Source organism: Leptonychotes weddellii, chromosome 4, assembly GCF_054177405.1.
Source record: "Leptonychotes weddellii isolate Sample4059 chromosome 4, ASM5417740v2, whole genome shotgun sequence".
In the NCBI taxonomy this organism is placed as follows: Eukaryota; Metazoa; Chordata; class Mammalia; order Carnivora; family Phocidae; genus Leptonychotes; species Leptonychotes weddellii.
The window spans coordinates 52,499,948-52,519,723 of NC_138372.1; the positions used below are offsets into that span (position 1 = coordinate 52,499,948).

Here is a 19,776-nt window from a genome sequence, read left to right on the forward strand (position 1 = left end):
CGGCAGGTTGAGGGAGAAGCAGGCTCCCTGCCGAGCAGGGAGCCCGATGCAGGACTCGATCCCAGGACTCTGGGATCATGACCTGAGCCAAAGGCAGATGCTTAATGACTGAGCCACCCAGGCGTCCCAATAAATAAAATCTTTAAAAAAAAAAAAAAAGGAAGTGTTAATGCTTTAAAATATCCTAGAGATTATAAATATGATTCTGGTTATGATGTTATCTGCTTTTGCCATCAATAAGAACATCACCATCAAACAGGACTCACTTGATTAATCATAGCAGTTCATATATTTAAAGAAAATTTTGAGTATCTCCTTTGACTCTGCACCATATGCAACAATTCTAGAGAAATTACTAGGAGAACATTGTCCTCACATTCAAAAATCTGTTTAGTGACTGTGAACCATCTTCCTGTGGGCCATTAACTGCAATTGAAAGAGATTCATCAGGATTAGGATGAAGAACAGACTGAAGGCAGAAAACTATAGGGAAGAATTTGGGTCTTTATATCCCTCGATTATAAAGACTACGATGTCATTTAATTTACATATTATAGTATATGTTTAGATATTTATGCACATTTAGAAAAGAGTAATATTTATTCATGTTTGCCAACTCTCCCCATTTCACTTTGAGAAAGGAATACATGCTTTTCTTGCAAAATAATTACAGCACTTTCACACACATTTTTTTCTGTATCTAAACAACTACCATATGTGATAGTAGGCCCTTCTCTGAGACTTAAATGGGCTCCAGGTGAAAGTGGAATAATCTGAAAATGAACAGAGCAGTTCCTTCATTTAGGCAGCTGTGCCGGGGTGGGAAGATCAGCAGGAATCAGAAAATCCGGACATGAGTCTGGTTTGTGCTGGCCTTGGGTAAATGAGTCTCAATTTCTTCATCTGTAAAGTACTAAGTTCACAGGTTCTTTCTGAGGAATAAATAATATATATGAAGATGTCGTATAACCATAGATCACATTAGAGCTGTATAGGGCAAACATTTATTTCTGACACCATTTACTCATTTAATCATTTAAAAAGGAGTATTTAATTTCTGTTGTATTCTGTGAATTGTAGTAGATCCTCACAGATGAGATAACTTCTGCCCTCAAGGGTTTTTAGTGGAGGCTGGGGTGATAAGACGTATGTGTAGGACCCTTTATTGGACAGAGACAGAAGATAGTTGGGGAAGTGGGCAAAAACAGAAGCCTTTCCAGAAGAGAGATGATCCTGTATTCTGGTAGCATTAGTCTTCTCATTTCATAAATGTTGACTCAAGTGTTTTCCTTTTCCTTTAAAGTCAAAGTATGGGGGGAAGAAAAGAGAATGTGGAAAAGGAATCAAACTAGGATTATAAATGTATTAAATGGTAATAATTTCTAGATGGCAGATAATTATATTGTATATCTGGATTTTACCTTATCCAAAATACAAATTTTTTAAGAAATAATTTCCATATGCTGTTAAATTTTAAGAATGATAGGTGATTCAGGTATAATTTGTAATATTATCATAATCTGAGTGGTAATATTCAAGAATCTAGCGTTTTGGGGTATTTTTTAGTATCAACTTCATCTTTGCATAATTATGTTGATTCAACATTAAGACTTCTTTAAGAATTTTTACCATTTTTAATTGATATATTTCTTCCTCATTGCCAGCTTTCTGTCTTTGCTCTTGAGAGTAAAATATACATCTTTTGAGTATTTTGAATGTATAGATTTATTTCTGATTATGCCTTCTTTGCATTTTTGTCATCCTGTGAATGTCATTCATTTTTGTAGGCAAGTGTTTCTAATAATTTAGCCACTTAATTTATGTAGTTTTAAGGGACTTTTTTAAAAAAAAAAACTCCCGAGTCTAGTGAATGTAGTTGATTATCCTTTTGTAATTTTGGTAATGAATATATTCCTAAATCTTATACGTAATTATTAATTGCTGTAAGGACTTTCACTAAAGGAAGCTTGCTACTCCTTTTACCAACTGAACTTGTCAATAAAATACCTTTGTGTAGGTAACAGACTTCAGATACAGTATTATTTTATGTATGGGTAAAAAACACAAAAATAGAAGTAAATCAGTTTAAACTAGAATTTTGTCAATAGTGTGCTTCCTGAATTTATGAGGAGCTTCATTTTTTTTTCCCATTGCTACACATGCTCTTTCCATTAATTTCATAGACGTTTCATGGAACAATTGTCCCCTATGACCTCTATAAGAGCAAATTATATATACCATTCACATTTCTGATTTGTTGTTTACAAAATGTAAACTCTAGATTTTCAAGACGTCCATAATAATACCTACCTACTTTGAATTCTATTTCTTTGGAAAAAGGTGAAAACAATATACTATAGTATTTGTCATCCCTTAAATGTATGACAAGGCAATGTAAAAATAAGTTTCTCTTCTCTGAAACTATTGATGATCCCTGCAGTTTTGGTAAATTATCCCTGGCCCTTAAACTCAGGCATGTGATACTTTTCCGACTCAACAGTAGGGTGTCTGTCTTTCTGTTCTGTTAAGCATTTTGCTTTCTTTTTAAGCAGTTTAAATGTAGTTAAGAAGTGATTTCATTTCACAATAATCTTGCTCTTTAACTTCAGTTTGTCCTTATTAACTATCATCTCAACATATTTGGCTGAGATAATTGGGTATTGATTATATTTGCACTGTCATTTGCAGTTCAAATTGGATCTTTATAAACACTTGAGACTTTTTTTTTTTTTAAGATTTTATTTATTTATTTGACAGAGAGAGACACAGGGAGAGAGGGAACACAAGCAGGGGGAATGGGAGAGGGAGAAGCAGGCTTCCCGCAGAGCAGAAGCAGGTCCTGGGATCATGACCTGAGCTGAAGGCAGACGCTTAACGACTGAGCCACCCAGGCACCCTCATTTGAGACTTTTTAATGACTGTTGTTTGCTCAACATGCATGCATAGTTTTAGTCTGGGGTTTGGTTCACTCTGCTGAATTTGGGCTCAACTTCCCTTAAAAGAAACTAGCAGTTCAGTGATAAAGCAAGAGCCCTTCTACTGCTTCAACTCTTCACTTTTTTTCTTGAATTCTAAGCCAAATAAGGATTTCTGAAGCTTGGCTTCACTTGGTGTTACTTGGTTTTAGAACTTTGTGAGGATGGATGGTCACAGAATGCTACCCCCTATTCTTTTATCCCCCACCTCGGCAGGACTGACTGCTAATCCTTATGTCCAAAAACAATAACAATCTTATTCTTCCTTTTTCCATATGCATGCTTAAGCACAGTTTTATTTTTTAATCCCCATTATTTGTATTTATTTTAGTTTGCCATGAATTCTTACTTGTAAATATTCAATATTTTAAGATTTTTTTAAACATCTATGACTCACTTTTTATGAATCCTACCACATGAGACACTAGAAGAAAAAAAAGAATAAATATTTTCTATGCATGGGGGCATTTGAAATGAAGACGGATTTGGGAGTCAAAGGAAAAGAGTTCAAGTCCTAACTCCGGCCTTTCTGTGTTGCCTTGCATATGTCACTTAATTGTTCAGACTTCCAGTTGTCTCATCTACAAAATAGTGATGTACTAATACCCATTTCAGAATTGTCATGAAAATGAAATGAAATAAATTATGGGAAAGTATTTTGACAACTGCCGTGCACTGTCGAAGCCTTCGAATGGTTTAGAATCTATGTGAGTAAAGGGCACAAAAACTGACATGGAGACTAATACTAGCTTGAAAATTGCTGGTTACTCTTCCAATGTTTAATAGATATAACATGGAAAATTCAGAAGGCAAGCACTGAGTATATTTGAAGTGGTTGGATTTGTTTCTGAGTGGAACTGGGACTTAAAAATAGGCCTGCAGGGATGGGTAAAATTTGTAATGGAAAAGAACTATCTTCCAAATGTTTCTGTTAAGAAGGAGCAGACTTTATTCATCCATTTATGAAATCATTTGTTAAGTATTTATGGAGTGTTTACTATAGTTTAGGCACTGTGCTAAGGGATACCATGGAAGAAGGAGTGGCTATGGAAAGAAAAAGATGTTTAACTTTTGTCACATGATATACATTTTAATCTTCGGATTCTGATGAATTAAAAGGTAGTAACCTCTTTACCACAAATTACTGGGTGAATTTTCAGATCATAGTCAATGGCTTTGTACTCCTAACAGAAATGCTCCTTGTACATTCACTGTTAGATTTGAAGGCAACAAATCCTACCATATTACTATATATCTTACTAAGCTTCCTGCTCCGATTGATTGTTATTTTAAATTTAAGGGGTTGTGTTTATTTATAGGTATGTAGCTTATTGTGTCTAATTCTGCTTATAATCAAGTTAAATAAAAGCTCAATGTAAGTTAAGTCTGATTTTTTTAAATGTCTGCATTTGTTCAAGATGGTTTAATTAAAAATAATTATTAAAACATACTTGAAATGTTTACTTTTTTAGAAATTAAGTCAAGGATATTTATTCTTTATAATTTATTTTATATCTACTTAACTGATTTAAAAAATTCCTTCAGGAGTCTTAGAGATTCTACAGAGCACAAACAAAGGGGCTTGCAAATGCTCAATTCATTGCTTGTGCACTGAACTTCATTTAGGGGCTTATCTAAGTTGTCTATTTTTCAAGTAAACCCATTAAGCACTACATTTTTCCAGTTTGGGTTGTACTCACAAAGCAGCAAATATAGTGAAGGCTCAATGAGAAGGGAAAAATTAGCCTCGGTATGTTTGGTATCTTGTGAGCAAAACAAGTTGATTTTACTTCTAAATCCAGTTCTTTTAAAAATGTCACAATTAAATCATTCCCCTCCCCCACACTAATTGGGACACCTGGTTCTGCTGAGGAAAGTCCCCACAGAGCAGCATCGCACTAAGGAGAGCAGCTCCCTATCCTTAGGCCCTGAAGCAAAGGGAATCAGGGATCATCCACCCTGCTCTCTGGTGTCTGGTAGCCTTGGTAGCAGGTGGAGAGTACAGTTGTGAGAGGCTATTGTTGTGTGCAAGACAATGGCTTACTAGGAAAGTGTCAGGAGGTGCCAGTGAATGACTGAGGGGAAGGACGTGGGTTGGGGGTTGAGGAAACAACAGCAATATGTGGAAGGTCACTCATTAGTTCAACTACCTGGGTCACACCCAGTGACCCCAGAACATACAGTTTCCTTCATGGCAGGATTAGGAGAGATAGGTTTATTCATTCATTCAAACAACATGTAATTCACGAATGCCAAACACCATGCTAACTTCTTCACTCTACTGAGTGGAGAATAAAATCAACATCTTCTCTGTCTTCATGGGACTTAAAGTACAGGAGAAATGCAGACATTAAATAGAAATTCTGGAAGACTAATACATAATTGCTACTGGTGATAAATGTTATGATGGGAAACTCCAGGGTGTAGGGCGGAGCCATATTTGGGACCTCATTAGATTAAGGTGTCAGATTAAGTGATCCCTTATTATCTCAAAAAGTAATATTATAATGAAGACTGGAAGGATGATTAAGAATTATTCGGCTAGAGTAGGAGGAGGACTCATTTGAGTCAGAAGGAGCATTATATGTAGAGGCCCAGAGAGAGGAATGAATTTTAAGTGTATATTCAAGGCACTTAGATGTACCAGGGGCAGAGCTCCATAGTTGAAAACCACAGTTGCATGAAAAACTGTGTTTCTGCAAGGAGGCTCCTAGGAGGTCACTGTGACCCAATTCTACATTGAGGAGTTAAGTTATTCATTTGTCTCTAAAGACCCTCATATGGAACACTTTTCCAAAACTTTACTTCCCTGCTCTTGTTGACTAATTCAGAATTCTTCTGTGGAGAATCATATCTTTACCAGTCATGTACTAAATGGAGACTTCTAGCCATGCTGTTCCTACTACTGTAGTCACATGTAGTTACTGAAATTGAAATGTAAATAAATTAAACTCAATAAAATTTCAAAAATCACAAAGTCAGTTCCTCAATCACACCAGCCACATTTTAAATGTTCAATAATTGAATATGGCTAGTAGCTACTGGATCAGACAACACAGATATTGAACATTTCCATCACTGCAGAAAGTTCTATCTGTACAGTTCACATAGTAGCTAATAGCCTGGGCTCTTGAGGAGCTTCATTTTTTTTTTCCCATTGCTACACATGCTCTTTCCATTAATTTCATAGATGTTTCATGGAACAATTGTCTGCTACAACCTCTATAAGAGCAAATTATATATACCATTCACATTTCTGATTTGTTTACAAAATGTAAACTCTAGATTTTCAAGACGTCCATAATAATACCTACCTACTTTGAATTCTATTTCTTTGGAAAAAGGTGAAAACAATATACTATAGTATTTGTCATCCCTTAAATGTATGACAAGGCAATGTAAAAATAAGTTTCTCTTCTCTGAAACTATTGATGATCCCTGCAGTTTTTGTACTTACTGAAACTCAGGTTAACCATGGATAAAGTAAGAATGACATAGATAGTGTACATATAAAGAATTTAACATAGCACCTGGAACATAATAGGCATTTTAGAAATACTTATACCTGATAGCTCTATTCTCTTAACTCAATACCTTGTCCTCCAGTGACTCAATTGTTCTTTCTCTTTCTCCTCCATCCAGGGTAAATTCATTCAACCATATTTGCACCCACGCTTCACTTCCTTTCTTAACTAGTCATACTCCCAACCCAATCCACAATTCTAGATTAATCCAAACTTGTTCTCTCATCCAGCTGAGTCTGCCAAACCTTGTTGGAAGAAATCATTTCACTGTTGAGATTATCAGTCTTACCAGTTGGCAGCCTCCTGGTTCATTAGGTAGACTACCAGAGTACTTGGCAAGCCTTTGACAATACCTCTTTGGCTAATCTTTTCATTTTTGATAGTACCTGTCCTAATTGCATTCTCTTCACCTTTGTATCAGCAAATGACTATATCCTGGAATGAATTCACTGAACTTCCCTCTCCTGTATCTCCAAGTGTATAGTTTTTATTTGTAGGGGTTCCCAAATGCCAGAATTGGGATCAATGTAAGGCTACTTCAGAAGTATTTGATTAGCGTTAAAAAGTACATCTACTTGGACCAGACTCCTGCCTACTGGATGAAAATCTTTAGTACTGGGAATGGCAGAATTTGTACTTGTTTAAGGCTCCTCAGGTGATTTTATGACCTAAGTTTGGAAGACACCACCAAGAGAGTTGTAGACACCTTTACTCATAATCTCTGATTGCTTTTTCATGCTCTTTAATATTAATGTGGCGGCCTCTATTTCCTCCCAGCAGTTGACATGTAGGCTGCACTTTTCAGAGCTCTTCAGTGGGGTTGTCAGAGCATCTGTCTTGCCTGTGGTCATCACTCTTAATCTCTCCTTGCTGGCACTGTTAACACACTCCCACTGGTGGCTTGCCAAGTTTGAAAGTAGTGAGAATAGCTCCTTTGCTGTGTCCTGGCTGTGCTCCAAAACTTCATTTTTGGTCTTTTTGTCTGACCATTTAATGCAAACTGTAGATCATAGATGACACTGGTGGGAAGAGTTCAAGCAGTCAGGACTGTAATCTCAGGAAGATGAAAGTCACACAGTTATGTAATAGTTTGGACATGAACATTGCTCTGTAAAATTTTAATTTAATTCGAAGTGTGTTTTCTCCTGGGCATAATGTTTAGCATTCCAGGGAAAAAAGAACGTTCAACGCTGTTTTAAATTTTTTTCATCTATTAGTGTGTTGTATATATAACTTATAGTGAGTTTCTTTGGCCCTAGTTATCTTTTTGGTGGTTCTCAAAAGCTTAAAATGTCACTGATAGGTACAGCATTGGTGGTATAGTGTTGAACATAGCTGCCTTCTAAAGTGTCATTAATAGAAGGGAACTTTTCAGTGAAAATAGCTAAATGGTCAAAAATCAACATGTAATTAGCAAATAGCCTTATATAAAAATATATAGATTTGTGTAGTATTATATTTATATAAATATCTAACATGTATACTATTTATATATAGGTATAGATTAATATAAATATTATTGAATTTAAGAAGAATTTCCTCATTAGGGGTGCCTGTGTGGCTCAGTTAAGTGTTTGACTCTTGATTTCGGCTTAGGTCATGATCTCAGTATTGTGAAATTGAGTCCTGCAACCAGCTCTGCTCAGCAGGGAGTCTGCTTGAGATTCTCTCTCTCTCCCTCTCCCATAGCCCCTCCTCCTGCTCACACTGTCTCTGTCAAATAAATATTTTTAAAAAAGAAGAATTTCATCATTAATTATTCATTACACAGTAGAATCTCAAGTATCAGTCTCCTAGTGGAATTATAATAATCAAAAACTCATGGAAACAATAGATTAAGAAACAATAAGAAAAAGCTGAAAAGTCAGAGAATCTTGATTAAATCTCAGTTGAGCCTTTTATTTCATGTGTGGCCATGAACAGGTCACTGAACATTTCTGAGCCTTAGTTTCCTCATCTTCAAAATGATCTTTCAGGAGTTTGTGTAAAGACAAAATGTAATAAATGATAAATGCTAATACATTATAAAATATATTTATTGTTGTTGCTAAAGTCAAAGGGCACTATACAATTGTGAAATATCTTCTAAATTCTCTAAGAAAGAATACATTATGTAACACTTTAGTTAATTCATGAGGATAACTCCCTTTAACCATCTTAGTATCCTTGAAAGATTAACATATAGTAAATCTTAAATCTTATTAAATAAAATGAAGTATACTTTATTAAGTTCTTTATTTCTGAAAATTGGCAATTCATGTGCATGGATGTTTTGTGTTTTTCTAATAACCAGAGCATTTATTTAGCCAGAATTTTTTTTTCTCACACTGCTGTCTGTTCTTTTCCTTTATTGAATAAAGACCAGTTTTCATACTTTTCCTAACATACCGGACATTTAAAATTTTAGTATATGATTTCATTTTTATTTGGGATAATTATGATAAATAATAGCTACATTTGTTGAACTCTCAAATTGTGATGGACACAATGTAAAGCATTTTACATGTATTAACATATTTGATTCTCATAACAGTCCTATGAGATGGCTTATGTTTCCCCCATTTACTGATGAAAAAAGTAAGGGACAAAAGTAGGTATCATTTTATAAAATCATCCTTTAAGAGACAAAATGGGAGTTTGAACCTAGGCAGTCTGATTCTAGAACCTAGACTCATCATATTTAAGCCATACTTCACTGCATGTGATCTCCTGCAGATCTGCTTGTGAGTGTTCTCAGAATGCAAGCTTTGGGCACCACAATTCCTGTGGGAGTTGATTTGCAGATATTTGATTCCAATAGCAACCATATAAGTAAAATTCTCCTGGAGTCCTAGTAGTGCTTTCTAACTTGTTATATGAAAACAAACATAGTTACATGGAATCAATTTCACATCATCAGTAGTCAGAAATATAAAGGAAAAATAATAAATAATAAAAAGTTTCCTTTTTGTATTTCTGACTACTCTCAGTAGTTTTTAGGTTATCAAAATGAGTAGATTATGTATTGGTGGCACAAAACTGTAAAGTTTACTGAAACCAAAAAATACCACAAAGAATGTACTATAAAATATACTAACTCAAGGGGTACCTGGGTGGCTCAGTCATTAAGCATCTGCCTTTGGCTCAGGTCATGATCCCGGCGTCCTGGGATCGAGCCCCACATCAGGCTCCCTGATCCACGGGAAGCCTGCTTCTCCCTCTCCCACTGCCCCTGCTTGTGTTCCCTCTCTCACTGTGTCTCTCTCTGTCAAATAAATAAATAAAATCTTTAAAAAAAAATATGCTAACTCAAGTTGCATTTGATCCACTTATTGTTATTTTCTAGTTGTCAACATTGCTATGGTGTCAGCATCGCTAATGTTGATAGTAACTGAGCTTTATTACACTGGGGATTAGAGCTTCAACATATGAATTTGGGGATGGGGGACACAGACACAAACATTCAGTTCATAACAATCTCTAATTGGAGAATGAGCATATGAATTTTGTCCATGTGGTGTTTTTAACTTTTTTTTTAATTTAGAACTCCTTCTCATGGAATACTACATCAAAACCTAATGATGTAATGTATGGTGATTAACATAACATAATAAAAAAAAATAAGAGAGAGAGAGAGACAAACTTAAAAAAGAAAATTTAGAACTCCTTGGAAAAGTCACTCTCCAGTTTACCACATTCCCTGCTACTCTTACTGTCTTATTCCTTGCTAGATACTGAATAGTGTTATCTACTGAACCTCAGTGGGTTCCTGAATTATTGACTCTTGATATAGACCATTTAAAGAGTCAAAATTTATCAAGATTTTGGTATTAAAATTTAGTTTTGGTTCTCTCTTACAGGATGGAGAATCTAATAAGGGGAAGGAATCCCCCACAATATCAGAGAAGTCCTTGTAAAGAAGTTCGTGCAGCACTTCGGAAGAGGCCTGAAGAAGAGTGTAAGTATGTTTAATAGGATTAAGATATGCTCTAGATAGATTTTGGTGAGTAACATTTAAAATAAAGGATTAACTTTTAAGTGATTAGTCAAATGATAGAAGTACTTAACAAATATTTGTTGAATTAAATGGAATTTATTTTTTAAAAACATATGACTAAATGATACCTGGATTCAGACACTAGGAACATTGTTTTCTTAAGTGTTTCTCTTGTACTTCAAGATGTTCTACTGATAATTGAGGTCCATGTTCAAATAAGGTTGGAAAATGCCACATAATCTACCATATCTTCCTACCATGAATATTAATGTTTCTGAGGAGTCCTGAAGTAAAAGAAACTTTTGAAATGTGTTTAAAATCAATAGATTCCACTTTCATTTGACCATAACACTCTTTCAACATTTTTTTTTAAACCTGAGAACTCTGAAAACCACTGCATTAGACTGAAGAATAAATATTTAACGGTAAACATAAAGCTATGGGTCAAAAAGAAACATTTGATTAATCAAATTTAGGAGAAGATTTTGAAAGATGGAAGTCATATATCTTACCATAAAGTCATTTTACTCCATCTGCAAATCAGTAAATATTAGAATATGTAATTGTCTACCAGGACTTTATTTTAATATTTCTAGTCTGTAACATTGTTGGAGACATTTGACATAATATCTGTATTTTAAGTTTATAAGATGACCAATAATACTAACTTTCCTCATGCTGTTTGCAAATAATTATCTTCAGGGAACTAAATCACATTCTATTATGGCAAAAATGTCTGTGAATTTTGTCCTTTTACAGAAACTTACATTTTATAAGGATAGAGTTAATGCAGTGGGTTTATTGGCATATATAGCTTAATAGACTTTTAAGATTATATTGGCATTTTACATTAGTTTGACATACACCGTTCTGAGTAAAGACAAAGTACATTAAAGCTGGGCACACTCATGACAAGTAGAGTGTTTTCATTCTATTTTGTTTTATTACAAAGTTAATAGACAACCTGATTATCATCTATGTCATTCAGTATAGTTTTTTCTTTTTATTTTTAACGTTGGTTTTCTTTTAATTAATAGATTTACAGCTTCTAACACTATAAACAATACCCAGTTAAAACTAAAATTTGAAAATGAAGATTGAGTTCTGGGCATCATAAAACTAAAACTATAAGATGCAGACTCTTGCACAAAAGTACTGCTTTTTTATTGGATTCATAGGGAAGCTCTGGGATTTCTCCTCTATGCTGGTTTAACACAATAGCTTAGTCTCTGGTATACTTCTTCAGATTTTATTTTAAAATTTATAAGGGATTTTTGTGAGTAAATCTATCATTGATTCTCTCAGAATTGCTATTTAATATAGATAAAGTGATTTTTTAAAACTGACTTAGTCTAGGCTGGAGGTTGACCACTGGGTCCATTGACCAAATCCAGCCTGACACCTGTTTCTGTAAATAAAATTTTATTGAAACATAGCCATCTCTTATTTATTTAGGTATTGTGTATGTCTGCTTTCATATTACAGAGGAAAAGTTGAATAGTTATGACAGAGACTATATGGCCCAGAAGGCTAAAAGTATTTACCTGATTCTTTACAGGAAAGGGTTTAAGCCAAGTTCTGGGCCATTGGTTCTCAAAGTGTGCTCTTCAGATCAGCCACAGTAGCAGCATCTAGGAACTTGTTAGAAATGCAAATTTTAAAAGCTGTAACCCATATCTACTGAATCAAGACCTCTGAGAGTTGGGTGAAGTAATCTATGTAAACCCTGCAGGACGTTCTGATGCAAGCTTAAATTTGAAAACCTCTAGCCTAAGTCAAATAACTGACTGCAGATGATACTAAATCACCATGGATACAAAAGACTAATAAAGGTAGGCATATTTTAGAGTTAAGTCCTATTGCTGTTTAATTAAGGTACATAACATAACTGATGCTGGTATTATAACAAGCAAGTCCTCATGAACTGGACTGTGGCAGTCAGGGCAATTTTTCAAATATCATTATAAGAACTCAGTTGCATTGACTAAATTATTGAACATGGAAAGACATAATGAGAAATAAGAAACGTATAAAATGTTATTCTCTTTCAGAGAAGTCTTCATTATCCCTTGTTAGTATAATGAGCAGTTCCTCTTGCCTTGTTACAGACCAGTGTTAATTCCCTAAGTAAGAAGCCTCTTTTTCAGAACGGAAGCAGCATATCACATTAGTTAATTAAGACATTAATTTTAGAGTCACACAGAGGGTTTATTCTCTAATGTGACACTTGATGTGACCAGCTGCAGGAAACAGGGTATTATTTTTTTAATCTAAGACTCCATTACTTATCTGAAAAATGAGGATAATGATTGAGTCTACCTTGTAGGGTTGTTTTGAGAATTTAAGGAAGATATTTATATGGAGATATTGCAGGTTTGGTTCCAGACAGTGGAAATACCATAAAGAAAATATTGCCATAAAATGAATCAAATGAACTTTTTTGGTTTTCTAGTGCATATTAAAAGTTATGTTTATACTATACTGTAGTCTGTCAAGTGTGCAATAACATTATGTTTAACAAAGTGATGTACATAACCCTAATAAAAAATACTTTGTTGTTAAAAAATGCAAACTGTCATCTGAACTTTCAGTGAGTTGTAATTTTTTTGCTGGTGGAAGATCTTGTCTCAATGTTGATGACTGCTGACTGGTCAGGGTGTTGGTTGCTGAAGGTTGGAGTGGCCATGGAAATTTCTTAAAATAAGACGACAAAAAATTTTGCCACATTGATTGACTTTTCTTTTCACGAACCATTTCTCTGTAGCCTGCAATGCTGTTTGATAGCATTTTACCCACAGTAGAACTTATTTCAAAATTGCAGTCAGTCCTCTCAAACCCTACTGCTGCTTTATCAGCTAACTTTATGTAATATTCTAAATCCTTTGTTGCCATTTCAGCAGTCTCCACAGCATCTTCACCAGTAGATTCCATCTCAAAAAACCATGCTCTTAGCTCATCCTAAGAAGCAACTTCTTATCTGTTAAGGTGTGATCATGAGATTGCAGAGATTCAGTCACATCCTCAAGCGCCATTTCTAATTCTAATGCTCTTGCTGTTTTCACCACATCTGCAGTTACTTCCTCCACTGAAGGCTTGAAGTCATCCCTCAAAGTCATCCATGAGGGCTAGAATGAACTTCTTCCAAACTCCTGTTAAAGTTGACATTTTGACCTCTTCCCTTGAATCACAAATTTTCTTAATGGCATCTAGAATGTTGAATCCTCTCCAGAGGTTTTCAATTGACTTTGCCCAGATCCATCAGAGAAATCACTACCGATGGCAGCTATAATCTTACAAAATGTATTTTCTAAGTAATAACTTTAAAGTCTAAATGATTCCTCGATCCACGGACTGTAGCATGAATGTTGTGTTAGCAGGCATCAAGACAACATGAATCTTATTCTTAATCTATATCTACATCTATATAGCTTAATCTTAATCTATATAGCTCTTCAGAGATCTTCAGTGACTAAGTGTATTGTCAATGAGCAGTGATATTTTGAAAGGAATTTTTTTTCTAAGCAGTAGTTCTCAACAGTGGGCTTAAAATATCCAGTAAACTGTGCTATAAAATGATGTGCTGTCATCCAGGCTTTGTTCCATTTATAGAGCATAGGCAGAGTAGATTTAGCATAATTCTTCTAGGACTTTTGGAATGGTCATTGAGCATTGATTTCAACTTAAAAGTCACCAGCTGCATTAGTCCCTAACAGGAGAATCAACCTGTTCTTTGAAGCTTTGAAGCCAAGTATTGACTTCTCCTCTCTACATGGCATCTTCTTCCAATAGAAGGCTGTTTCAGGGGCGCCTGGATGTCTCATTAGGTTAAGCTTTGACTCTTGATTTCGGCTCAGGTCTTGATCTCAGGGTCCTGAGATCTAGACACTCGTTGGGCTCTGCACTCAGCACAGAGTCTGCTTGTCCCTCTCCCTCTGCTCCTCCCCCTGCTCTCTCTCTCTCTCTCAAATAAATGAACAAAATCTTCCAAAAAAAAAAAAAAGGCTGTTTTATCCACATTAAAAATCTGTTGTTTAGTTTAGCCACCTTCATTAATTATTTTAGCTACATCTTCTGGGTAACTTGCTACAGTTCTACATCAGTACTTATTGCTTCACCTTGCACTTTTATATTATGAAAACAGCTTCTTTCCTTAAGCCTCATGTACCAACCTCTGCTAGCTTCAGACTTTTCTTCTGCAGCTTCCTCACTTCTCTCAGCCTTCATAGACTTGAAGAGAGTTAGGGCCTGGCTCTGGATTAGGCTTTGGCTTAAGGGAATGTTGGGGCTGGTTTGATCTATCCAAACCATGAAAACTTTATCCATATCAGCAATTAGGGTACTTTCTTATCATTCATGTGTTCACTGGAATAACACTTTTAATTTCCTTCAAGAACTTTTCCTTTGCATTTACAACCTAGCTTACTGTTTGGCACCAGAGGCCTAGCTTTCAGCCTATCTTGGCTTTTCGCATTCCTTCCTCATTGAGCTTAATTATTTCTAGCCTTTGATCTAAAATGAGAGACATAAGATTCTTCTGTTCACTTAAACACTTAGAGGCTATGACAGGGTTATTAACTGACCTAATTTCAATATTGTTGTATCTCAGGGAATAGGGAAGCCTGGGGAGAGAGAGAAATATGGTGGTTGGCGAAGCAGTCAGAACATGTACACTTACTGAGTAAACTTGCTATACTATACGGACACAGTTTGTGGCTCCCTGAAACAATTATAATAGCAGCATCAAAGAGCACTGATCTCAGATAACCATAACAGATATAATAGTAATGAAAAAGTTTGAAATACTGTGAGAATTACCAAAATGTGACAGAGACGTGAAATGAGCAAATATTGTTTGAAAGATGATGCAGATAGACTAGCTTGACACAAACCTTTAATTTGTAAAAATGCAATTATCTGTGAAGCATAATAAAATGACGTGCAATTAAATGAGGTATGCCTGTAGCAAGTACTTGGTGTAGAACCTGGTCATAGCAACTTTTCTTTTCTTTCTTCTACCTTTCTTTTCACTTGTTATTATTGTTCTTCTTATTCCAAATTAAGTATTTGTGTGAAGATAATAAATCATGTTTCTGATCACAGAAATGGAAATTAGTAGAAATTACCACCACTATTTTTAAAAACAACAATGCATAGCAAGCAACAGGTTGTACACAAATGACATAAATCTGAAGTTATTGCAATAGTGTTAGATAGTAATTCATGTTAGGTAGTAATTTTCTCATACAATGGCATGGTTCTTTCTTTGTTATTCTACAAATTCCATGTGGGATCTTGACCAAGACTTACTGGGTCAATTCCCATGGAAAGCTGCCACCTTAGAAAACCATCATAGAAAGCCAAATGGTAGTGGCTTCCCTTTACTGAGCATTGGAATAGTAAAACTTCACTCCTTCAGATGCAAAGAGAGAACTCTTTCATTTGGAGATATTGCATACAGAAGATTTTTGCTAAGTAGCATAATTCATCCTGCTCTCTTTTATAATCTTATACTTTTCTGCAGTATTTTCAATGTGAAGATCAACATTAGGTCACCAGACATAGCTCTTAACTAATTAGTTCATGTGAATTATATCTTGCTATTCTACATCTAGCATAGTCAAACAAACTTTCAGTAAAAATAAATTGCTTCCTATAAAAGACAGACTTTGAAACATACTCAAGTTACATCCCATTAAAAAAAACAAATATATAAATTTTGTCCTCCAAACCACAGCCCCATTCAGCTATAACACTACATTCTTGTTTAATTCCTAGGTAAGCCTCTGTAAAGAGTCATCTACTCTCTCTAACTCATTCCTCCAAACCCATGGAATCTGGACTGAAACAGCTTTCATTCAGACCACCAAAAATCGTTTTGTGTTGCTATTATTTGTTTTCTATTGCCATGTAACAAATTATACAAACTTAGTGGCTAAGACAGCACTCATTTATTATCTTGCAGTTTCTGTGGTTTGGTAGTCCAGGCTGGGTTTAGCCAGGTTCTCTGCTTCAGGATCTTACCAGGTGAAGTCTCATCATGGGCTCAATTGAGGAAACATCTATTTCTGAGCTTACTCGGGCTGTTGGAAGAATTTGTCTCCTTACGGTTTTATGACCCAAAACCCTGCTTTTTGCTGACTTCTAGATGGAGGCCACCTTTAGGTGTTAGAGGCCTCCTACAGTTCCTTTGCTATATGTACATTCTCAATATGGCTGCTAACTTCATTGAGACAATAAGGAGACCCTGTCCTCAGGGAAGGCTCTGTCCATGTTTTAAGGGCTTTCAGCTGGTTGAACCAGGCTCACTCAAGAAAATCTACTTTCATTTAATTCACAATCAACTGATTTGGGGCCTTACCTGCACCATTACCTTTTCCATATTTTGTTGGCTAAATGCAAGTCACAGATCCTACCCCCATCCAAGGAGAGGGGATTATACAGGACTTGAGCACTTGAGGGTATGATGATCATGGGCCATCTTAGAATTCTGCCTTCCACTTGCTAAATCCACCAGGCAATTTTTGTAATGCTCTTTTCATTTAAATCCTGAGCAAGAATCAATATTGTTGATTATTTCTTCCTTTTGAAAATCTTCTAATTTTTTGGCTATCATAATATAATAATCTTCTGATTTTCCTCCATCTCTCTGGTTATTCAACTTGTTCTTTCCAGCCATTACATATTAAAATTTCTGAATACTGTTTGAAGTCTTCTTCTTCCAAATATATTCATTCCATGAACAATCTCATTACACCCACAGCATCAGTTATTCCTATAATCAGATGTCTCACAAATTGATACCTCCAACCCAGACTTCTCTCCATATATTTAAATGTCTACTTGATACATCATCTTGGTTGTCTTAAAAGTACCTCAAAGTCTTCAAATCCATGTTCTTTTCCTCAAACCTGAACATCTTCCACTGTTTCTTTTTTTCCTTTTTTTGTCTGAATGTTATACATTCTTAACCATCCAAGTTTGAAAGACACAAATCTAGGAGTGATTTTTCATATCTTCTCCTTTTCCTCTTATATCCACCATAATCTCAAGGCTTCTTAATTTTACCTTCTGAAAATGTTATGAATCTGTTCACAAATCATCTCCTCTGCAAAGATTTTAAGATTCTTCCAGATACTCCTATAAGTTGTGTTCCTACATAGTGTTCTGAAAACCTTTCATTTTAAAATGATCCTATGGCTTTCCATTGTTCATTCAAAAAAGACAAAAGCCTTACTATAGTTTATAGCACCTTAAAGAGTCTAACTTGTACCCACCCCTTCAGCTTCATCTCATACTCTATTCCCTTACTCTGTATTCCAACTACATGGGCTTTCTTTTAATTCTTGAACATATTCACTAATAGAGGAACAGAATATACCTATTTTTAAATGATATGGAATCACAGAACAACAAGAATGACAAAAATTACCCTAAAAGGAAGAGTATACTTCTGTAAAATATTGAATGTAGAAACAAAAGAAATTAGAAAGTTGTATGAAATTTTTAATAATCACAAGAAGATGAATACTCTATAAAATAATGGCAAAGTAAACAATAAGGAAAAAATGGCATCTTTTTCCAAAAAGCAAAAGAAATAAAAATCAACATTGATGAGAAAAGGTATTACAAAAAACTTAAACATGAAAAGCAGACAAAATCTTCACTGGAGTCAGTCAAAGAAGAATTAACATTGTAAAAATATAAGATATTTGAAGAACAAATATAGAAAACCCATGAATACAAAGGAAATATGACCCAAACAAAAAAAGGTAAAGGGGAATAATGACAAATGTGGAGAAATAAAAAAGTGGGAATCCAACCTAAGATTTACAATTTGTTCTGAGAAAGAAATCAAACTGATTCAAAGGAAAAAATCATCAAAGACTTACTTGAATATACTTCAAGGTAGTAAAAATATGTGACCGCATATTAAAATGTCTTACAGTGTACTATACCATCACTTAAATGAGATCTGCATCCAGACACATCCAGACAAATATTTTTAAATTACACTCAGCTTTTTGACAAGTAAGATATCTGTCTTATTTACCATTACATCAGCAACACATAGTGTAGTGCCTGGAACTTGGGAGATATTTAACAAATATTTCAGAAGAGTGAAGAAATTAATTACTTAACTTTTAAAATAAAAGTGCACCATAGGAATCTGCTTGAAAGAAAGAAAAAGAGGGGAAGAAGAGAGAAAGGATTAGAAACAGAGAAACAGAGAGAGAGAAATGAAGGACGTGAGGAAGGAGGAAAGGAAGGGAGGGAGGAAGGAAGAATGGAAGGACAATTTTTTTATTTTAAAACAGATGTCATGAACTCATTTTCCTTGTTCTTTCCTTCACAATGCAACTGAATACCCTGAAAATTATTCAGTGGACCATGATGAAAGGACTCTGAAAGCTTAAAAGAAGAAGGCAAACTGGCTGGGACTTCAGTAATTGAGGAAAGAAAACATTGTGTATTATTTTGGTATTTCTTTTTATCCATATATCCCTGGATTGGGCACAAGAGATAATTGAAAACTGGCACTGTCAAAAGACACTGATCATCATCATCATCAAGAAAAGCCTGCTCTTCCAGTCCAAAGGAATGGGACAGGAGAGGCCCAATAGATACCTTGTAGAGAGCCCTAACCTTTATTCTAAAATCCCAGTTAACAGGCAGTTTAATCCACCTGCAGTAACAGATCAGTAAGGCCCCATCCATCCAACCCTACTTTCCCTGGCACACAGACCTATCCAGTACTAACAATGGTGTCAGTGAAACCCTGTGTCTCCCTATCTTCCACCCAGTGGCATAAGAAGACCCAGACCCAGTAGTTTCTATGCCTTCCCAGAAAGTAACTCAGTACATTAGGGAGACCAGAAAGGCACTTTCACTCTGGGAGATATCACCAGTAGGGTTTGAGCAATAGCCCAATAGTGCCAGAAGAATAAAGCAGACCAGAATAGCATTAGCATTACAAGGAATTAGAAAACTGTCATTGTAACTAAAGCCTACAAAAGTAGGCCAGAATCTATATGCTCATCTAAACAGAATAAGTGCCTGGTAAAAGTAGAAGATTCTTATAGGTTCAAGAGTCTCCTAATGTAAGGGCGCCTGGGTGGCTCAGTTGGTTAAGCGACTGCCTTCGGCTCAGGTCATGATCCTGGAGTCCCGGGATCGAGTCCCGCATCGGGCTCTCTGCTCGGCAGGGAGTCTGCTTCTCCCTCTGACCCTCCTCCCTCTCATGCTCTCTGTCTCTCATTCTCTCTCTCAAATAAATAAATAAAATCTTTAAAAAAAAAAAAAA

At 35.4% G+C, this 19,776-nt stretch overlaps 1 protein-coding gene across 5 annotated transcripts in view; it reads left to right on the top strand.

Annotated features, from left to right (window-relative positions):
• Positions 1 to 19,776, top strand: part of LRRC7 (leucine rich repeat containing 7) — a 508,503-nt gene that overhangs the window by 114,070 nt on the left and 374,657 nt on the right. For 4 of the 5 annotated variants that reach the window (XM_081818633.1, XM_081818631.1, XM_031041667.2 and 1 more), the window contains exon 2: positions 10,339 to 10,436. In XM_081818633.1, coding sequence (XP_081674759.1) covers positions 10,339 to 10,436 — 98 coding nt within the window. Of the gene's footprint in view, positions 1 to 10,338; positions 10,437 to 19,776 lie in introns of those variants that run through there. The other variant, XM_081818632.1, reaches the window with a different exon arrangement.